Source organism: Protopterus annectens, chromosome 6.part0 (assembly GCF_019279795.1).
Source record: "Protopterus annectens isolate FY-2018-M chromosome 6.part0, PAN1.0, whole genome shotgun sequence".
Lineage (NCBI taxonomy): Eukaryota > Metazoa > Chordata > Ceratodontiformes > Protopteridae > Protopterus > Protopterus annectens.
Window position 1 is genome coordinate 929,167,244 of NC_056737.1, and position 20,977 is coordinate 929,188,220.

At 36.3% G+C, this 20,977-nt stretch overlaps 1 protein-coding gene across 1 annotated transcript in view; it reads left to right on the forward strand.

The window, feature by feature from the left end:
• Positions 1–20,977, forward strand: part of UNC79 (unc-79 homolog, NALCN channel complex subunit) — a 1,772,232-nt gene that overhangs the window by 1,542,879 nt on the left and 208,376 nt on the right. Inside the window, exons 44-45 of the mRNA XM_044074575.1 lie at positions 4,112–4,201; positions 6,499–6,674. Of these exons, the coding sequence (XP_043930510.1) occupies positions 4,112–4,201; positions 6,499–6,674 (266 nt within the window). The remainder of the gene's footprint in view (positions 1–4,111; positions 4,202–6,498; positions 6,675–20,977) is intronic.

Below are 20,977 nucleotides of genomic sequence, written 5' to 3' on the forward strand. Positions count from 1 at the left end.
ATCGGTGGAGCCTATGTAAGTCCTAGTGAAGCTGAGATTGAATGCTGGTGTGAGAGTTACTTGACCACTAAATGACCATGTCATTTGCATAGAGGATGAATAGGAAATGGGGTGATGAGCAGGTGATCCTGCTGGATGTAGAAAAGAGTTAAGTGTAGGCTTATTTCATCTCTGCAGTGTTATATGAACCAGGGGCTTATTTTGTCATATCCATTGGTGGTGCCGATAGGAATATTTTCCAGTAGAATAGAGATTTCTTTGGGAAGTATGTATTTGAATTGGAAAAGGGAGATGAATTGTAGTGGAGTCGTTGATTCATGATCTGTGGGGGATGTGGAGTTGCTAAATTCCTTATGGAAATCTTCTGGGGAATGTTTTGCTGTAACACATTGAATGACATTTGTAGAGAGGATGCCATGAGGGCATTTTCCTCCTGTGAGAAGGTTAACTTCTTTTCAAAAGTATTTGAGAGACTGTATGAGAGGGATTATTTTCTTTGTTTGAAGAATACATTTGTGCCCTTGGATGGACTGCTTGGCTAGATTATAGAAGGCTTTAAAGGCCACTCAGTTCTCATTTGTGGGAATTTGTTTCAATTTTTGCCATATTTCATTCCTTTGAGTTAGTACACATAAATTAGAAATTGTGAGCCAAAGCACCTTGCCTAATAAATAGTTTTGGAATATTTGGATTTTAGGTCAGACTATGTGGGTGAGGTAGTTATACTCTGATTGCTATTTATTCTTGGGGTAGGTTTGTTGTAGTGTTTGTGATTTCAGCTGTAAAGAAGCTTATTTACATTTGTGATCAGTGTAAGCGGTTTTTAAGGCAATGAAGGTGTAATAATGGTGATGATCATTTAACACAATGAAGTGTGCCAGAATGAATAGAAGTGGTGATGATTCATAATCATAACTAATCCAGGTTCAGGCCTCAGCTCACATAGTATCTTCTAGAACAATAATTGCAAATGCCAAAATGCATTACATATCACTTAGTTGATGCTATTTTGCCCTAGGTAAATTTCTTGACATGTCACCCCATTTATACTCTTATTGTGCTGGTTGCCCTTAGGTTCATACTTCCTGTCAGATGTATACAGATACTCTTTACTCTTGCTCTCTGTCATCTTATGGCGCTTTCCTTTGTTATGTCATCTGTCTGTATGGACTGTGTTTTTACCATTATTCACCTCTAGTTTTCATCTCTAAAAGCACTTTGTGTTACCTGCTACAATTTCTCAGGATAAACATGCTGCTTATGTTGTTTTTTTTTTTGTAATGAAACTTTATTGAACACATCATGGCAATATACAAACAAAAGCAATTAAAAAAAACTTGGTCTAGAATACATTTCTTCAATCACACAATTTAACATCCATTTCTGTAAGGTAAGTCCTACTCGTACATAGTTGCTTAAGCAATATCTTGTATGACTTGAGTTCGCAATATTTTAACTGTAGGTCATGTCCAAACCATATGTAGTTCACATTGGTCTGACCACAGTGTCAACTTGAATAGTTTTTTCCATTACCCATTCTGTATGAATCCTTTGATGATCTTTGCCAACAGTATTTTAGAAAATTCAGGAATCCCAGTTTTGTAGAGTATCTGCATACCCTTATTCCATTCTTCCTCAGCTGTCTTTTCTCCTGTTATGGACTCTCAGTGGATTTAAGTGCCTCCATTTGCAGTGAACTTTACTGAAATACATGTTCATATGTTATTCTTATTGGGATGTACTCTTTGTAACCAGCCATACTCTCACTAAGGCCTGCCTGGCCAAATGCTACCCTTTTTTAATTTATTTGCATTAAATGAAAAGCCAGTGGCATTTTGAAGCTATGGATATTTCCACCATCATAAATTCACTGTGCCCAGTCTTTTCAGAACTCACTGAAAGGGAAAATTCCTTGTCCTTTGACTTTCCATATATCCCTGATAGTCATGTTCCCTTCCTTAAGCCACTCTTTCCAGAAACTGCATCTACTATACATGGTGATTAATGGGAGACCTCATACATTCAAATCTAAAGTAAGAAGAATATGTGGTATACTATTTGAGTTCCAAGTTCTCCTTTCTGCCTATTAATCTAGCCCTCTGGGATCCCATACTTTGGAATAAACTGAGGATCTCACATGGTTTAAACTATTACAAAAAATGTCATGGTTTATCTTTTGTTTGTGACTAGTTTGGATGACATTTGTCTTCCACTTTTTGTTGTAATGTTTACATTTTTGTTGTTACTATTTTGAATGTAATTTGGAATGAGCCTGCAATTGGACCTATACAGTAATCAAAAATGTAAATATCTATCTAGCTATAGACAGCTAAATATAGACATAGATATATAGATATAGATATGGTTTCCTTAGTATTGGTCAATTTTAGGGAAATCAGCAAATCGTAAGCAAAATTTGGTCAACAATCCAGGTGTTTAAAAGTTATATGAGAACAGCCAATCCCAGGGTTTGGGGAATGTGCTCTTTCCCTGGGGTTTGTGCAATCACAGAGTTAGTATACATAATTAGCAGGTGTTATGAAGGGTGCACAGATCTTTTAAGTTTGCATGTTTTGAGAATTATAGATATTATATATCTATATTTATCTCTCTCTCTATTTATATATATATATATATATATATATATATATATATATATATATATGAAAATGTATTGGTTTACATACATGTTTGTGTGTGTGTGTGTATATATATATATATATATATATATATATATATATATATATATATATACACATACAGGGGTGTGTAGACTCATGCACAGACACACACACATTTGTGTATATATATATATATATATATATATATATATATAGTAGCTACAGTTATATAGGCAGATACACGTACACAAAACATTTGAAGGTTGATTTATTAAAGATAGAGTGATAGATAGTTAGATAAATAGAGCTAGCAATTGTAATACATCAGTAGCAGTTCTTCTGTACTATAATTTATTTTTGATGAAACAACCTAAAGTTAATTTTCAATGCAACATAAAGCAAATGCATTTCTGCTTAACAGATATCTGGTTAGTTAGGGTTTAGCTCTGTTTGTTAGTCCACTTTAAAGTCTTTCAGTAGCACAGATTAACAGGCTTGGTACTGTAGCCCTGGTCAAACTGCCATACAGTGTGAAATCTATCCACAATTAAACAAATGGTACTCCCTGAGTAAGTCTACTAAAAAAGCTGATGTTATTGGGGTCTATGTTTGCCTACCAAAATAAATAAAACTCAAATGTCTAAATGTCGAACTGCAAACAGCAAAATGGACTTTTAATGAACACCACTGACATCAAAAATAAAGTCATGGAATAGCCATAGTCTGCCAGTATTGCAAACACAAATAACCAAAGTGGGGGGCTGCATCCCACGCCCCCCAACTATATATGCCAACTCCAAGATAGCACTCCATTGGGGAACAGGACACATTTATAAAGTTTCCCTTCAGTTACCTTATGCATCACATTACTTCCTGGTTTTTGGGCAATTATGGCCATTCCATAAATTTATTTTTGATATTATTGGTGTTCTCTAAATGTCCATTTTGCTGTTTCCCATTTGACATTCAGTGTTTGAGTTATTTTTATTTCAGTAGCCAAATATAGACCCATGGTATTGTTCGTGCAGATACACAGGTCTTCCAGCAGGCCATAAAACATTGTGCGTACACACCACATTAAAGTCTTATCATAATATGTCGTGTGTGTGTGTGTGTGTATATATATAAATTTCTAGCACACCAAAACAGCATTTCTGATACATCTGACCACCTTTATTCTATTATATGCATTATATTGTACATAAAGCAAATAATCTAATACAGAGTAATACATGTTTAGTTTCATTGACATTTATTCTCACATTCATCATTGATCTGAATATAGTTTTGTTAAATACTTGCTGAAAACAGACAGCTTCACAGCTTCTTTTTACCAGAAATTGGTTTCCCTGTATTGATATCATTGCTGTATTTAGCAAGAAATACTGTACAGTGGTCAGTAACATCTGAAACATGCAGGTTAAACAGCTTATGATGAAGATAGAAAAAAAATGAAACACCAGTCAACTTGAATAACTTTTTAATTTTAGTTTTCAGTTGCAGCCATGGAATGCATGAGGCAATATATCAGCGAACTGCTGGACTTCATTGCAGATATGCATACGCTTACAAAATTAAAGGTGAGCATTGCAGTTTTACACATTTATTTTCCTGAACTAGTACACTAATATGCATAATATTAGTAAGAGATGTATTTAAATGTTCAACACCATGTATTTATTTTTAGTGACAAAGGAAATGCATGACCAGTCTAACTATCCATCTCTCTAACTTCTGAGTAGATTAAGTGACAGATGTATAGTCTTAAAATTGCTTTGTTGGAATGCACTAAAGGTTTGTTTTCTAAAATTGTAAATAATATTATGAAGAATTTATGCATAAATCTTCTTCTTGAAAGTAAAAAACCTGCAAAGATAATTTTAGCTGAATCACGTTCATGTAAATTTTGATAACTTTAGATGAGGCCTGTATTATTTTCCTTACTGTCAATAATAATACTAAAGAAATCGTGCCAGTCTAGCGGAGTTAGTGAAGAATTATACATTTTGCAAGAGTAAGGTGATAATCTTTTACCGCATTATAATTTTAACATATATTATCTTTGTAAACCACACATTGATTTACATTCATTTATAATGAATACGAACCCAAGGCAAGCATTGTGTAGAAGATACCGAGATCGGAAAAATTTAAGAACAATTCAAAGTCATGACAACTTATTCTATGAAGTCATGTGGATTTCAGGCAAATTTTAGTCTCATAAGTATAAAGAGCAAAAGGTACCTAAGAATGTCGACAAAAATACTGGGAAGGAACAGTTAGATTACAGACTGTTTGGACTGGAAGTAGGGAACTATGCTATAACTTTCTTATATCGAGACTGAGCCATTCCTTCCTGTAAAACATATCTTCTCTTACTTGGTGGTCACAACTTTAATTGTGCATGTAACAACTTTGACATCTACAGTAGTAATTGTGTAATATATTGTCTCTCCCAATCCAAAAGTGATCATTGTTGAAGAGCATTAGCCACATCTGTTACCAAATGAATAATGAGGCATAGCAAATTAATGTGTCTGCAGTTCCACTCTCATGGTAAACACTGGTGTCCCACAAGACTATGTGCTGAGCCCGCTTCTGTTTACACCCACGACTGTGTTCCCTCTCATTCTACTAATATCATCATTAAGTTTGTGGATGACACCACAGTGGTTGGACTTAATTCAGGAGGAGACGAGACAGCATATAGAGATGAAGTTCAAAGGCTGGTTGCATGGCGTACTGACAACAACTTTGCCCTGAACTCTACCAGAACAAAAGAACTCATAATAGATTTCTGGATGCACAACACAGATCACAACCCAATATATGTCAATGGAGACTATGGAAAGGGTTCCTGCCTTCAAGTTTCTAGGTGTACACGTGGCAGAAGATCTTTCTTGGTCCATAAACATCATGGAGGCAGTCAAGAAGGCACAACAGAGACTCCATTTCCTGAGGATCTTCAGGAAAAACAACCTTCAGGAGAAGCTACTGGTGTCTTTTTACCGCTGTTTTATTGAAAGTGTGCTGACATATTGCATTTTCCCATGATATGCCAACAGCTCAGTGGCAGACAGGAAAGCCCTTCAAAGGATCATTAACTCTGCCCAAAAAATCTTTGGCTGCTGCCCTCTTTGGCAGAACTCTTCACCTCTCGATGTCTCAGCAGGGCAACCAACACCGTGAAAGATTCTTCTTATCCTGGACATCAGCTGTTTGAGCTGCTGTCTTCTAACAGGTGGTTCAGATCCAGTCCATCTTGGATAAACAGACTTAAGAACCATTTCTATCCCAGAACCATACATGAGCTGAACAATGCTAAATACATTGAGTGGGATAATAGCTATTTGCACTATAACATTTATGTTTACATTCCTGTGCACCTTACCTTATTTGTTTCATGTGCAATTATACGCAAGTGCAATAACTTTGTACTGCATTATATTGTATTGTCTGGCATTGTATTGTATTGTATTCTTTTATTTATTCTTGCTCATTTTATGTGAATGCACCTTAGGAGGACTGCTACAAATTTTATTGTACTTTTGGAATTACAATAAAGGAATCTTATCGTAATTTGTTGATAGATGGGATTTGCCAGTGTTTCTGGTTTAAACTTCACTGCTAAGTCATTATCTGTCATTATCTTTGACAGCTGAGTGCATGTAAAATATTATTTGAGGTTGGCATAATGGTTAAGGTATTTACCTTCCAAACACAAGCAGCAGGGTTTGATTCTCATGTGGTGTAATTGGCTAGGCTTAAAATGGCCTACAAGCAGTTAGCCTAGTACTAATCTTTACACCTTGACTGTCATTTATTTGTCTGTGTTAAGATTTTTTTTTTAATTAATGCTGAAATCAACATTCTCTAGAACCATATGAAAACCTGCTCTCAGCCTTTACATGAAGATACCTTTGGTGGACACCTGAAAGTTGGCCTGGCACAGATTGCAGCAGTGGAGGTTACTAGGGGGAATCACCGGGATAATAAAGCTGTTATTCGATATCTACCATGGCTCTACCATCCTCCGTCTGCGATGCAACAAGGGTAAGATTTAATTCCTATCATCCTTTGCGAAGAAAGAAAAAAATTATAAGGCACTATTAAAGTTGAAATTTCCTTATTTTATTCAGACTGAATTGATTAAATGTAGCTACAGAAGATTCATTGTCTAATAACTCATCTATCATTTTCAGGGATGTGGTGTAACTAGATCCTATGCAGATATTCCAAGGGTATAAGTCAGAGGAATAATACTGGATAGGATTCTAGTCCATCACTGATGCACACTAATACTTGAAAACACACACACACACACACATTTACACGCTTCCAGTACCAAGTAAAAAAATGATCTGTATAACATGGTTTTATGTAGCCAAGAGTGGAGTGCATAATAGTTTTGTTTACTCTTTGACAATTTAGTAGAAAATATTCAAATGAAAAGACACTTTTCTTGTAAATGAAGTATACATTACCTTGCAAATTAAAAAATATATATTTTTCAAACACAATCATATATGAGCAACTTAACATAAAACTTGTGTTAAGGGGCTGTTTTCATGGCTGTCTTTTAATATCGCACATTTGAATGCCCTTTAAACACTCAAAATTAACTGACATTCTTTAATGAATCACAAAAAAATTTACTTCAGTCCATTTCCCTGACATATGCTGATACCTCTTGCCTTGAATTGTATTTACTGTCAAAGAAAAACACATTAGAAAAGAAGGCCATGAACCTTTCTACATTATATGACAGATGATAGCAGTGCCCTTTCTACCACTTTCAACCAAAATCACAAAATCCATATATATTTTTTTTATTTGTTAATCTTTTTCTGTCAACTGTTTTATAAAACAGTACCTCACATATGTTCATTCAATGAGTATAACAATTTCATGAGTACTTATTGCCCAAGACCAGTTTCTCCACAAGCTGGTTGTTGAAATACCTCCAATGACCCTGTTGAAATGAAGTGTAATTATGACATCAGTACAGTAGAATTAATAAGACTTAATAAACACTGAAAAGAGATGCCAGAGGAGCTTTGTCAGTAGAAGAGATGAAGCACATAGACACATGTTCTTCCATCTCAGTGTGTATGTGTATGTGTGTGTGTGTATGTGTGTGTGTGTGTGTGTGTGTGTGGTCTGTTTTAATTACTCTGGCCTGACCTCTAGCAGGGGAAAGTGCTAGACCGACACAGTACTTCAACACACACACACTGTGTGTTAAATGGATCTTGGCCCACACGATGGTTCCTTGTAAGGTAAATTTTATTAACCAGATGAAACGATAGTTACATATTTCTAATTTGTCATATTTGATAAACTTGTAAGAGTTTAGTATAATCTGCTCCTAAGTGTTTTCCATTGATTAGTGCAAGTTTAGTCTTTCCAGAGTACAATGCAGTTAAAATTTGCAGCAGTAATAATAAGATTCTACATCTGGGAAGCTAATACCACCATGCTTCCATAATCTTATATGAGTTCTGTATGACTTCTATAAGCAATTCTCAACTTTTTAGGATACCATAAAAATGAAGTTAACATTTTTTCTATTTTCTTTAAAAGTTTTTATCAGGTATTAAATCTACTGAATGCAGTATACACAGAGGCGCACAGGCGCGCACACACACACACACACACACACACACACACACACACACACACACAGATATATATATATATATATATATATATATATATATATATATATATATATATATATATATATATATATATATATATATATATATATATATATATATATATATATATATATATAGAGAGAGAGAGAGAGAGAGAGAGTGTTAAATAAATGCCATTGTTTGAAAAGTGAATTGCAGTTTTTCCTTTTACCACGCTGGATAACATTGTTGGCATATTTCACATAAGGACAATTAAGGCACTGCTTCTTCTTCCACAGACTGTTAACATCAGGTAGGTTATCTTAGTGGGTAAAACTACTGCTGGCATGTTTTGAGAGAGTTAAGCAATGGTCCTAACAAAAGATTTTTTTTCCCACTGTCAACAGACAATAAGTGAAAACGATGGTTAAAGCTAGCATTGCAGAAACTGATATAACATGTGTGAGCAAATCTACAGTAGTAATTGTGTAATATATTGTCTCTCCCAATCCAAAAGGGATCATTGCTGAAGAACATTAGCCACATCTGTTACCAAATGAATAATGAGGTATAGCAAATGAATGTGTCTGCAGTTCCACTCTCATGGTAAACACTGGTGTCCCACAAGACTATGTGCTGAGCCCCCTTCTGTTTACACCCACGACTGTGTTGCCTCTCATTCTACTAATACCATCATTAAGTTTGTGGATGACACCACAGTGGTTGGACTTAATTCAGGAGGAGACAAGACAGCATATAGAGATGAAGTTCAAAGGCTGGTTGCATGGCGTACTGACAACAGCTTTGCCCTGAACTCTACCAGAACAAAAGAACTCATAATAGATTTCTGGATGCACAACACAGATCACAACCCAATATATGTCAATGGAGACTGTGGAAAGGGTTCCTGCCTTCAAGTTTCTAGGTGTACACGTGGCAGAAGATCTTTCTTGGTCCGTAAACATCAGGGAGGCAGTCAAGAAAGCACAACAGAGACTCCATTTCCTGAGGATCTTCAGGAAAAACAACCTTCAGGAGAAGCTACTGGTGTCTTTTTACCGCTGTTTTATTGAAAGTGTGCTGACATACTGCATTTTCCCATGATATGCCAACAGCTCAGTGGCAGACAGGAAAGCCCTTCAAAGGATCATTAACTCTGCCCAAAAAATCTTTGGCTGCTGCCCTCTTTGGAAGAACTCTTCACCTCTCGATGTCTCAGCAGGGCAACCAACACCGTGAAAGATTCTTCTTATCCTGGACATCAGCTGTTTGAGCTGCTGTCTTCTAGCAGGTGGTTCAGATCCAGTCCATCTTGGATAAACAGACTTAAGAACCGTTTCTATCCCAGAACCATACATGAGCTGAACAATGCTAAATACTCACATTGAGTGGGATAATAGCTATTTGCACTATAACATTTATGTTTACATTCCTGTGCACCTTACCTTATTTGTTTCATGTGCAATTATACGCAAGTGCAATAACTTTGTACTGCATTATATTGTATTGTCTGGCATTGTATTGTATTGTATTCTCTTATTTACTCCTGTTCATTTTATGTGAATGCACCTTAGGAGGACTGCTACAAATTTTGTTGTACCTTTGGAATTACAATAAAGGAATCTTATCGTAATTTGTTGATAGATGGGATTTGCCAGTGTTTCTGGTTTAAACTTCACTGCTAAGTCATTATCTGTCATTATCTTTGACAGCTGAGTGCATGTAAAATATTATTTGAGGTTGGCATAATGGTTAAGGTATTTACCTTCCAAACACAAGCAGCAGGGTTTGATTCTCATGTGGTGTAATTGGCTAGGCTTAAAATGGCATACAAGCTGTTAGCCTAGTACTAATCTTTACACCTTGACTGTCATTTATTTGTCTGTGTTAAGATTTTTTTTTAATTAATGCTGAAATAAACATTCTCTAGAACCATATGAAAACCTGCTCTCAGCCTTTACATGAAGATACCTTTGGTGGGCACCTGAAAGTTGGCCTGGCACAGATTGCAGCAGTGGAGGTTACTAGGGGGAATCACCGGGATAATAAAGCTGTTATTCGATATCTACCATGGCTCTACCATCCTCCGTCTGCAACAAGGGTAAGATTTAATTCCTATCATCCTTTGCGAAGAAAGAAAAAAATTATAAGGCACTATTAAAGTTGAAATTTCCTTATTTTATTCAGACTGAATTGATTAAATGTAGCTACAGAAGATTCATTGTCTAATAACTCATCTACCATTTTCAGGGATGTGGTGTAACTAGATCCTATGCAGATATTCCGAGGGTATAAGTCAGAGGAATAATACTGGATAGGATTCTAGTCCATCACTGATGCACACTAATACTTGAAAACACACACACACACACACACACACACACACATTTACACGCTTCCAGTACCAAGTGAAAAAATGATCTGTATAACATGGTTTTATGTAGCCAAGAGTGGAGTGCATAATAGTTTTGTTTACTCTTTGACAATTTAGTAGAAAATATTCAAATGAAAAGACACTTTTCTTGTAAATGAAGTATACATTACCTTGCAAATTAAAAAATATATATTTTTCAAACACAATCATATATGAGCAACTTAACATAAAACTTGTGCTAAGGGGCTGTTTTCATGGCTGTCTTTTAATATCATTTGAATGCCCTTTAAACACTCAAAATTAACTGACATTCTTCAATGAATCACAAAATTTACTTCAGTCCATTTCCTGACATATGCTGATACCTCTTGCCTTGAATTGTATTTACTGTCAAAGAAAAACACATTAGAAAAGAAGGCCATGAACCTTTCTACATTATATGACAGATGATAGCAGTGCCCTTTCTACCACTTTCAACCAAAATCACAAAATCCATATATTTTTTTTTATTTGTTAATCTTTTTCTGTCAACTGTTTTATAAAACAGTACCTCACATATGTTCATTCAATGAGTATAACAATTTCATGAGTACTTATTGCCCAAGACCAGTTTCTCCACAAGCTGGTTGTTGAAATACCTCCAATGACCATGTTGAAATGAAGTGTAATTATGACATCAGTACAGTAGAATTAATAAAACTTAATAAACACTGAAAAGAGATGCCAGAGGAGCTTTGTCAGTAGAAGAGATGAAGCACATAGACACATGTTCTTCCATCTCAGTGTGTATGTGTGTGTGTGTGGTTTGTTTTAATTACTCTGGCCTGACCTCTAGCAGGTGAAAGTGCTAGACCGACACAATACTTCAACACACACTGTGTGTTAAATGGATCTTGGCCCACAAGATGGTTCCTTGTAAGGTAAATTTTATTAACCAGATGAAACGATAGTTACATATTTCTAATTTGTCATATTTGATAAACTTGTAAGAGTTTAGTATAATCTGCTCCTAAGTGTTTTCCATTGATTAGTGCAAGTTTAGTCTTTCCAGAGTACAATGCAGTTAAAATTTGCAGCAGTAATAATAAGATTCTACATCTGGGAAGCTAATACCACCATGCTTCCATAATCTTATATGAGTTCTGTAAGACTTCTATAAGCAATTCTCAACTTTTTAGGATACCATAAAAATAAAGTTAACATTTTTTTCTATTTTCTTTAAAAGTTTTTATCAGGTATTAAATCTACTGAATGCAGTATATTAATTTTGGTACACACACACACACACACACACACACACACACACACACACACACACAGAGATATATATATATATATATATATATATATATATATATATATATATATATATATATATAGAGAGAGAGAGAGAGAGAGTTAAATAAATGCCATTGTTTGAAAAGTGAATTGCAGTTTTTCCTTTTACCACGCTGGATAAAATTGTTGGCATATTTCACATAAGGACAATTAAGGCACTGCTTCTTCTTCCACAGACTGTTAACATCAGGTAGGTTATCTTAGTGGGTAAAACTACTGCTGGCATGTTTTGAGAGAGTTAGGCAATGGTCCTAACAAAAGATTTTTTTTCCCACTGTCAACAGACAATAAGTGAAAACAGTGGTTAAAGCTAGCATTGCAGAAACTGATATAACATGTGTGAGCAAAGCTAACAGAGTCTATTTCCCTTTTAGGTTCATGGGTAGCTACTAGGTATGCAGTGCAGCTCACCATTAAAGATCCTAGGTCCTCCAGAATACTGTCTTGTGAAGTGACTAGTTCAACACCATTAAAGATCCTAGGTCCTCCAGAATACTGTCTTGTGAAGTGACTAGTTCAAGGTCACACAGTAACAAATGAGGGTTGAGGGGAATCAAACTCTGTACCAGAGGAAGTAGTTCATAGCCTTAATTCTGTGTGCTAACTATGAAACTAAAGGTGCAGCTACTCCCATTTAGGAAACTGATCTGTGGTCTCTTGTGTGACAGGTGGGATACATACCACTATACTGGTGAGGAAGACAATTGTAAAAACCCTTGCACATACAACTTCAAGATGAAGGGGGAGCTTGAAATGCTTCACCTGACAGATCTAGAGTATAGCTGTTGTAAATAATTTTACCCCTGAATTCACCATGATTGACAGAAACACAGCAAGTTAGTGATAAATGCAAGAGAGGCTTAAAACCAGTAGCTTGATGTTTTTTGTAGGTACTACATTAGACAAAGATAGGCTTTAAACATGTTGGAGATGAATGATGTTAACCCCTTTATTTATTCATGGTGGTCAGCTTTTTTGTATTGCTTGGGGATCTGTGGCAACTGATTTGTCTTTTATTTTTATTTAATTGGGAAAGTCCAACTTGGAATGGAGCCAATTTTCAGTGGAGGCCCAGGGAGAAACACTCCAGATGCATGTCTTTGTAATGTAGGAGGATACCCACATGAATGCAGGAAGGACATGCAGACTCCACACAGAAGGCAATCCAGCTGAGAATCGAACCAGAGAACCACTTGCTCTGAGGCGACAATGCTACCGCTGCACCACTGCACCATCCAAGTGGTTTAACTTATTTTTGGTGCGCCCCATCCTTTCTCTTTCTCTGTGGATGTTTATTTATCCTGTTAGAACTTTGAAATCCTAATCATGTTATTAATTTTGAATGACTGATTACACTAGTGACATTGAGGTATTAAGCCCCGACTATGGCTGTAGGTAACTTGAGTTCAATTACCAGCTCTAGAAACTTGATGGTTGTGGTGGGGCAGTCTATTCTGAGGTGTGGGAACATGCTAGGTGGATACCCTGGTTAATACTCATGGAGGCTGGGATTCAGAGGATTGTAGGTCTGTGGTGGCCGAGGATGTGGAGGAGTTGTGATCAGTATGGTCAGGTAGGCAGGCCCTCACACTATAACTCATGACCTGCCCAGGACATGCAGAGGAATGCATCATCCTCTTTTGTTCATACATGTATTTATTTATTTTTACATTTCTTTTCTTTGTTGAACCAACTGGTCCTACTAAGCAGGGCTTATTTTCAATAAATTACTGGAGAGGAAACCTCCCTCACACAGTATAACAGTACAATGACCTACTTTTACAATTTGTAGACATACACTATCAAAAGGGGACATTTTTATCAAATCAGCCAAAAGAAAACCTCTGTCATTTAACACAGAGAGAAACCCATTCACCTAATACAAGTATAGCAACAGCATGTGTATGACTAACAACAGGCATATGAATAGCATGAACATAACATCACTCTTCCCTGATGCATGCTCTGCACTGATGCATGCTATGCAGTACATGATGTAATGCAATTCTGTGCATGGATATGTCATACATAAACAAATGATGTAACACTGTATGCATTTAGAAGATTTAGTGATTCACACAAGATATGGAGGCATGGGAAATGCATTAAGGCATTTGTACCTCCTGTTAACAAAAAAATAAAAAGGAACTTAGAGTAGAAGGATGCGAGGGGTCACATTACACCAGGCTTGCAGTTTTGCTCACAATTATACATCAAATGCATCATAAAGTGTACCAAACTCCACGTTAATAAATCCAAGGCTATAAACATAATATGCTCCTACATCCCCCCAGGCAATAACATTAATACCTAGAAAAATCATCCTGTTCCTGTTTCTTCCTGTCCCTTAAACCATAAATCTAGGGGTGACTTCATTGACTGGTACTCCTGCTATCCTCCCCCCCCCCCACACACACACCATCTCTTTAATCTTTTTCAACATTCATCAACCCATACTCCCTACTAGGAATACACCCACAAACAAACCATTCTAGACTGGATACTGGACTGGAACAACAACAACAATGCCTCCAGGAAAAATAAAAGGAACAATATCACACCACCCACCTCACCTCTCTATCACTACAAATTCATTCAAATATCCAACAATCCCAAAACCAACGTACCATATATAACAGAACTATATACCTAACATCCTTTCTTCAAAAAATCAACAAAAATAGAACTGGTCAACTCTGAAATACCTCCCAATAAATAGCCCACCATATGACAGTAACCCATTTCTCCAATTCAATCCCTACCTATGCCTCTCTTCCTCTTAGTCAGTCTTCCCCAGAGCTGCCCCATGGCTCTCAAAAACAACTAAACACTAAAAAAACTACAAATATAAAGAATGGAATAAGGAATAAATGGAAAAAAATAAAATATCACAAAACAAAAAAACAAAAAACAAAAAAACTCAAAAACAAAAAACAAAAAATAAAACTACCTATAAGAATGAGACCAATATAAATATCAATAAAACCAAAAAAAAAAAAAAACAAATAAAACTCAAGGAATCCACAAACTACAAAATCACTACCCCACCAAAACTTACCACCAAAACATCTACCCCACAACCCAAACCAAACGCCAACACCCTCAACTTCAACTCTTCTCTCTCACTTGAGCTCTCTCTCTCCTGCAATCACTCCCCACTCCTCCCCCCACCCCCCCCACCCTACACACTACACACCCACCACCACCTACACCGTCTCAACAAACTACCTACATCTAAAACTACTAAAACTCAAACCCTGCACCCCTCATCTGCTTCCAACTCATAAAGCGAAAACAACAAGCTAGCCTCAAACCTACAGCCTACCCAGTCTCCATCTTAATAAACAGAACTATAACTGATCCAAAATCAGCCTGCTGGAAAAAATCCCCCCCCCTCTGGAAAAAGGACCAAAACCAATTCCAACTCTCCAAACTTGAGCCTACTTGCCCTTCTTCACTCCTCTATCTAAATTCTAATAAAGCGCAGCTGCATTCACAGCTACTCCCATCATCTCCTGAATAATAACTTGGATTTATAATAACAATGCCAGAACTTCACATGCCCATTTCTGCCCTCCTGACCTTCACAACTCCTACACTAATAAATACCGCAATAACAACTAATAACTCCTCTGCACTCAAAAGACGTCTCTCTGGACCTCTCAAGGTCCCAACTCTCAACTTACCCTTGATCACTTATCCTCCAATCCTTGATACCTACAAATTTTACAATGGTTGACTCTCGCCTTGACTCATATGAAACAACTCATCCTCTGGGACAGCTCTCCCAGCTCTCTATCTCTCCTTCATCCCCAACCCCCTCCCAGTTCATCCCAGGTCCCCTCCCCTTTCATCCTAGTTCCCTCCACTCTTCAACTCCACTTTCCCCTAACCTCCCTTGTATGCAGATGATTCCACTCTCCACTGCAATCCATTGCTTTCTTCTCCACTCTGCAATTCTCCACTGCTGCAGCAGTTCAATCTGTTCAACACACACTAAATTCCTCTAAATCACCACAAAACAAAAAATCTAATCCAAAAAAAAATTTCATCCACACAATTAAACAAACTCTTGCTTCCCCTTCCTTATCTATCATTTAAATCCACCCCCACACCAAACCTCCAGGTGTGCCCATATCTAATAGGCTAAACACTGACTATAATTGCTAAATTTAAGTGACTGAATAGATAATCAGTTAAGCCCTGAACAGAAAATCGCTTTTCTTCTGTAGCTACTTTGACAATAAAAACTTAACTGCTCGAGTGGCTCTCTCTCCTACCTTTCTTATTTCTCATTACTGTATGCCTCTCCTTCCTTTATCAACATATCTAAAAGCTAAATCTGAAGAAACTAAATAATGCCCACCACAGTATAGCCAGATTTGCCACTGGCTCTCCATTCCAAACTTTGCCTTCTAAACCTTAAAACAAACTAAACCTACTTCTAACTTCAAAACTGATCACCATCACTTTTAAAATTCACTAATTTACCCTCCTCAAAAACCTCACACTACAAATCTCAAACATCATCATAATTAACATACACATCTCACCTCTAACACAATTCCCTAATAAAAATTGAATCACCATAATTTCAGTTAATATTCCTATACACCTTTTTCTATCAAACAGCTACTAGTTCAGGTCACCTTATCTTTTAGCACAAAGCCTCCTGTCACCTTTTGTTGACCATGTGAAAACTCACCTAGCCTTTCATTGAAAGCTGTGAAACTTGCTCAATCTCACACTACTCAAATGTGTTTACTCCTCGACTCTGCTCCTCTTTCACTTCTTCACTCCTATTACTGTCCTGTCTCTCTTCACATGACCTTTTGCACTACCAATTTCTTTTTCAATGTCTTCCTGCATCCCCTCTTGCCTTTGTTTTTTTTCTGTCTCTAAATAAACTGTTTTTTTAAGTAGCTTTGTGGGGAGAGTTTGCCTAATCTCACAAGGTAGTTAATTTCCCCAGTATCATTTTGTTGTTTTCTTATCTACTCAAGGATCAAAGCTTAAGCTACAATACACTTAAACTTAGAATGAACAAAGATGCAGTTACCATGAGGGTTTCTCACGCAGCATCACGAAGTGCTTATCTGTAGATGAGCATCTTAGTTGTCACACTACTTCATGAAGAAAGAGGTAAATGATCAGATTCTCATAGTACAATAAGATTGGAACTATGACTCTGACTGAAGAGGCTTTACAGGTGCAAAACATTTCCTTATTGCTATCACTGCTGATTTAGTTGATTTCCTGTACCCGTGAAAGAATCCAGTGAATAAATTTTTACAGAACTAAAAAGTGTTCAAGAATCATTGTCCATAACCAGTAAATACTACGGGCAGTGTTATAACATGTTGCTCACTGTATTTTAACCAAACCCAATCCTTGGAGCAGCGTGCCACCTCTCACTCCAAGTTATGTAGTAAAACAAAGGTAAGAGAAAAGGAGGAAAGGGAAACAGAAAAGAGGGTTTTGATAGCAATAAACCTGTTTTACTCTGCCTACCAAAATCTAAACAATAAAACAACCAGTACAAAAGAAAGAAGGCTGGAAGAGTGCAGCAGCAAATGCCCATGCCAAACAGGTCAGACCACCTCCAAACCAGGTTAAAAATAACCTCACCCCCACTCCACCCTCTTACCTAACTCTAACTCTCCTTCCTCTTCCTCCCTGTCAATTCCACTCCATTCCTTCCTTGTGTTGACTAACACCACACTCCAAATAGTCTAACCCCTATACTAAACTAAAATGAAACAGCACCCCAGCAGGTATATATGGACAAATACATCTGCCTAGAAAACCTTAATTTCTAAGTGCATAAATGTGACCTTTGTTTTATTTATCATATTTCAAGATTAAATATTTTCTTAATTTGATGCATTTGCTAACATAGGATTATGTGCCAAAATGTTGGGGAAACAATTTCTCTTTATACTTCTTGAGCACACTGAAGCTCTTGCAATGTATCTTACCTGCTTGAAACCAAACCCTAAACATCTAGTACTGTTTCACATATCCATACTAATAATAACAGGAAAAAAGAAATTCTAAATCAGACGACAGCTGATAGTAAGGTGTTACAAATTAACACTTTCATTCCTTTTATTATTTCGGAACTTCATCAGATTCAAAAATAGGAGCTAACAAGGCATTTTTACACATCTTTCAGGGTCTATATTAGAACATCGAAATTTCAAAACTTCGAATGTTCTAATATCAAACCCTATTCAGCAAAAGCTGAAAACATTGAACATACAGAACAGCCAATTTTTTCTAGGGAATAGATTCGCTGTTCCAAAACTCACACACACAACACAAGCACACCAAACAAACAACAATTCACACACATACACCTAAAATCTTACACCTAACCCTACACTAAACTATACACACACCACTAACTATCCACTTATCTTAACCCAAACCCTAACCCTAAGGTCCGTCACTATCACATACTCACCTCACGTGCGCCCTAACCCTAACTCACCTACCCCACCGTAACCCTCACATCCAGACAATTGCACACTTACCTGACCCGCGCCCTAACCCTAACTCACCTAACACGCCCTAACCCTCATGTCCACACAATCGCACACATACCTAACCTGCACCCTATCCCTCACATCCACACAATCGCACACATACCTAACCCGCACCCTAACCCTAACTAACCTAACCCGCACTCAATCGCACACTTACCTGGACCTTTCCCGTAACTTTCCAACACAGCGCTGAAAATACCGAAGCAACAGAAACAGACAACCAAATTCTTTCCCTAGGAAATAATTCGGTTTTCTGTTGCTTCGTAATTTTCAGCTTTCGCTGAATAGGGTTAGATATTAGAACATTCGAAGTTTTGAATCTTCGATGTCCTAATATAGACCCCATCTTTCACAGTACATTAATTGGCTAAAAACAACAGAGTTTAAAGTAACATACACATAAAATGTCATATTACTGATCACTACAATTGATTTAATTCATTGTATGCCCTTAATAAAAATACATTAAAAAGTACCAAAAGGGAAGAAAAATATTTATTTATTTAATTAGTACCTCATATTTCATCGGGTTTTAATCGCAGAATACTGTTCAAAGAAATACGGTTATTCAGATCTTGGGTTTCAGTAGCATTCAATAAGGTCTGCCAGTGTACTTCTCTAGACTCCACTTTAGCAGACCAATTACCACCCCTAGTATTTTTAAATACTTTTTTCAATATACAGAAAATTAATTTTTTAAAAGTCTTACATTCACCTGAGTGTTTGTCCAGAGCGTTAGTACATTTCCTTTTTATTGTATAAAGGTAGTGGTAAATCCTAGTTTTTAGACTGTTTTTAGTATTACCAATATAAAATGGAGGGCACGACAAACAAGATGCTACATATGTATCCCCTCTCGTATTCATTCCAAACTTAGATTTTACAGCTAATAGCTTAGGGTAATCCACCTATTACCAGATTATTTGTCTCGTTAATAAAACTACATTGACTGCATCTACCACATTTCTTCATTCCTCTTAATGGGTCCAGTATAAATGGTTTCTACTATTATTTCATTCAAATATATTTTTCAAATTTCTACCTCTCTTATATAAAAATCTGGGCACATCACCAAGTTTTTTAGTAAGATCAAATACCCCCAAAACACTTTTCCAATTCTTCCCAATATTGACCTCATTTGTGTATTGTTATTGTCAAAAGCTGTTGTCATAGTAATATTATAATTGTTATATTTTTCATTCTTTGTTACCAGTGTACTGAGTTATTGTAATAATGGTTGGTAGCGAGAATGCCTAAGAGTTCCAACATAGTTAGCCAACTCATTAAGTAGGTCCCAGGATATTCCATCTGTATGAACATATGCTGTAATTTGAAAATACACCAGAACCACAAACTGCAGGAAAACAAAAAAATCTGGCAGGCACACATGGACCACAAAACCAATTGCAAACAAATCCAAGGCACAAGGAGAAGTTATAGTCACTTTTTATTCACAGAAAAACACAATAAAATAAGTGCTTTCATCATCAACTATTGGAGACTTCATCAGACAAAGTACCAAACACTAAAAGCAGTTACTCTAAAAGCAGAAGTCAGAATACGCCCACCATCCTAACCAATCAAATCAGAAGTGGGAAATGACATCCCAACAGGATCATTATTGCACTTAAAGGAAACTGCATTTCATAAACAGATCCAAAGATATATAAATATAAATACATGAAAATGTTAAATATTTATAAATAAACTAAAAGTTTAATGAAACATTCTGTGTCACACTATATAAAACCATACGGAACACATATAAAGTGAATTAAATTAAATTAAGAAGCATCTATAAACACTTATTTTATTGTGTTTTTCTGCGAATAAAAAGTGATTGTAACTTCTCCTTGTGCATTGGATTTGTTTGCAACTGGTTTTGTGGTCCATGTGTGCCTGCCAGACTTTTTGTTCATATGCTGTAATTGGGTTATCTCTGTGGAGTATAGTATAATATCACAGTGGTCAACCTCAACAGTCGTATCATTTCACTCGACAACTTTTTCTTCTGCCAATATGGGCGGTGGCTATCAAAATGTAAGAAAGAATTTGAATATGTTGTTTTCCTACAGATCTTAGATCATAACACCTATTGATCTTACTCTTATAAAGTTCAACATCAAAATAGTGGCAACTTTTGAAACCTATCTGATGTGTAAATTCTAAAAAAATCAATAGTAGAGTTAATATTTTGCAAGAATTCTGTTACACCATCTGCATCACCTTCCCATAAGATAAGGATATCTATGAATCTGAAATATTTATAGAAGTTGTTAATATAATTGGAACCAAAAATATACTTTTTTTCCACCACCATAATATGATGTTGGCAAATATAGGCGCCAAAGATGTACCCATAACCACCCTGGTTGTTTGTTTAAAATATTCACCTTCAAAGTGTACAAATACCAATTTCATTAATGTATTTAATACCTTAATAGTATTATATAATCA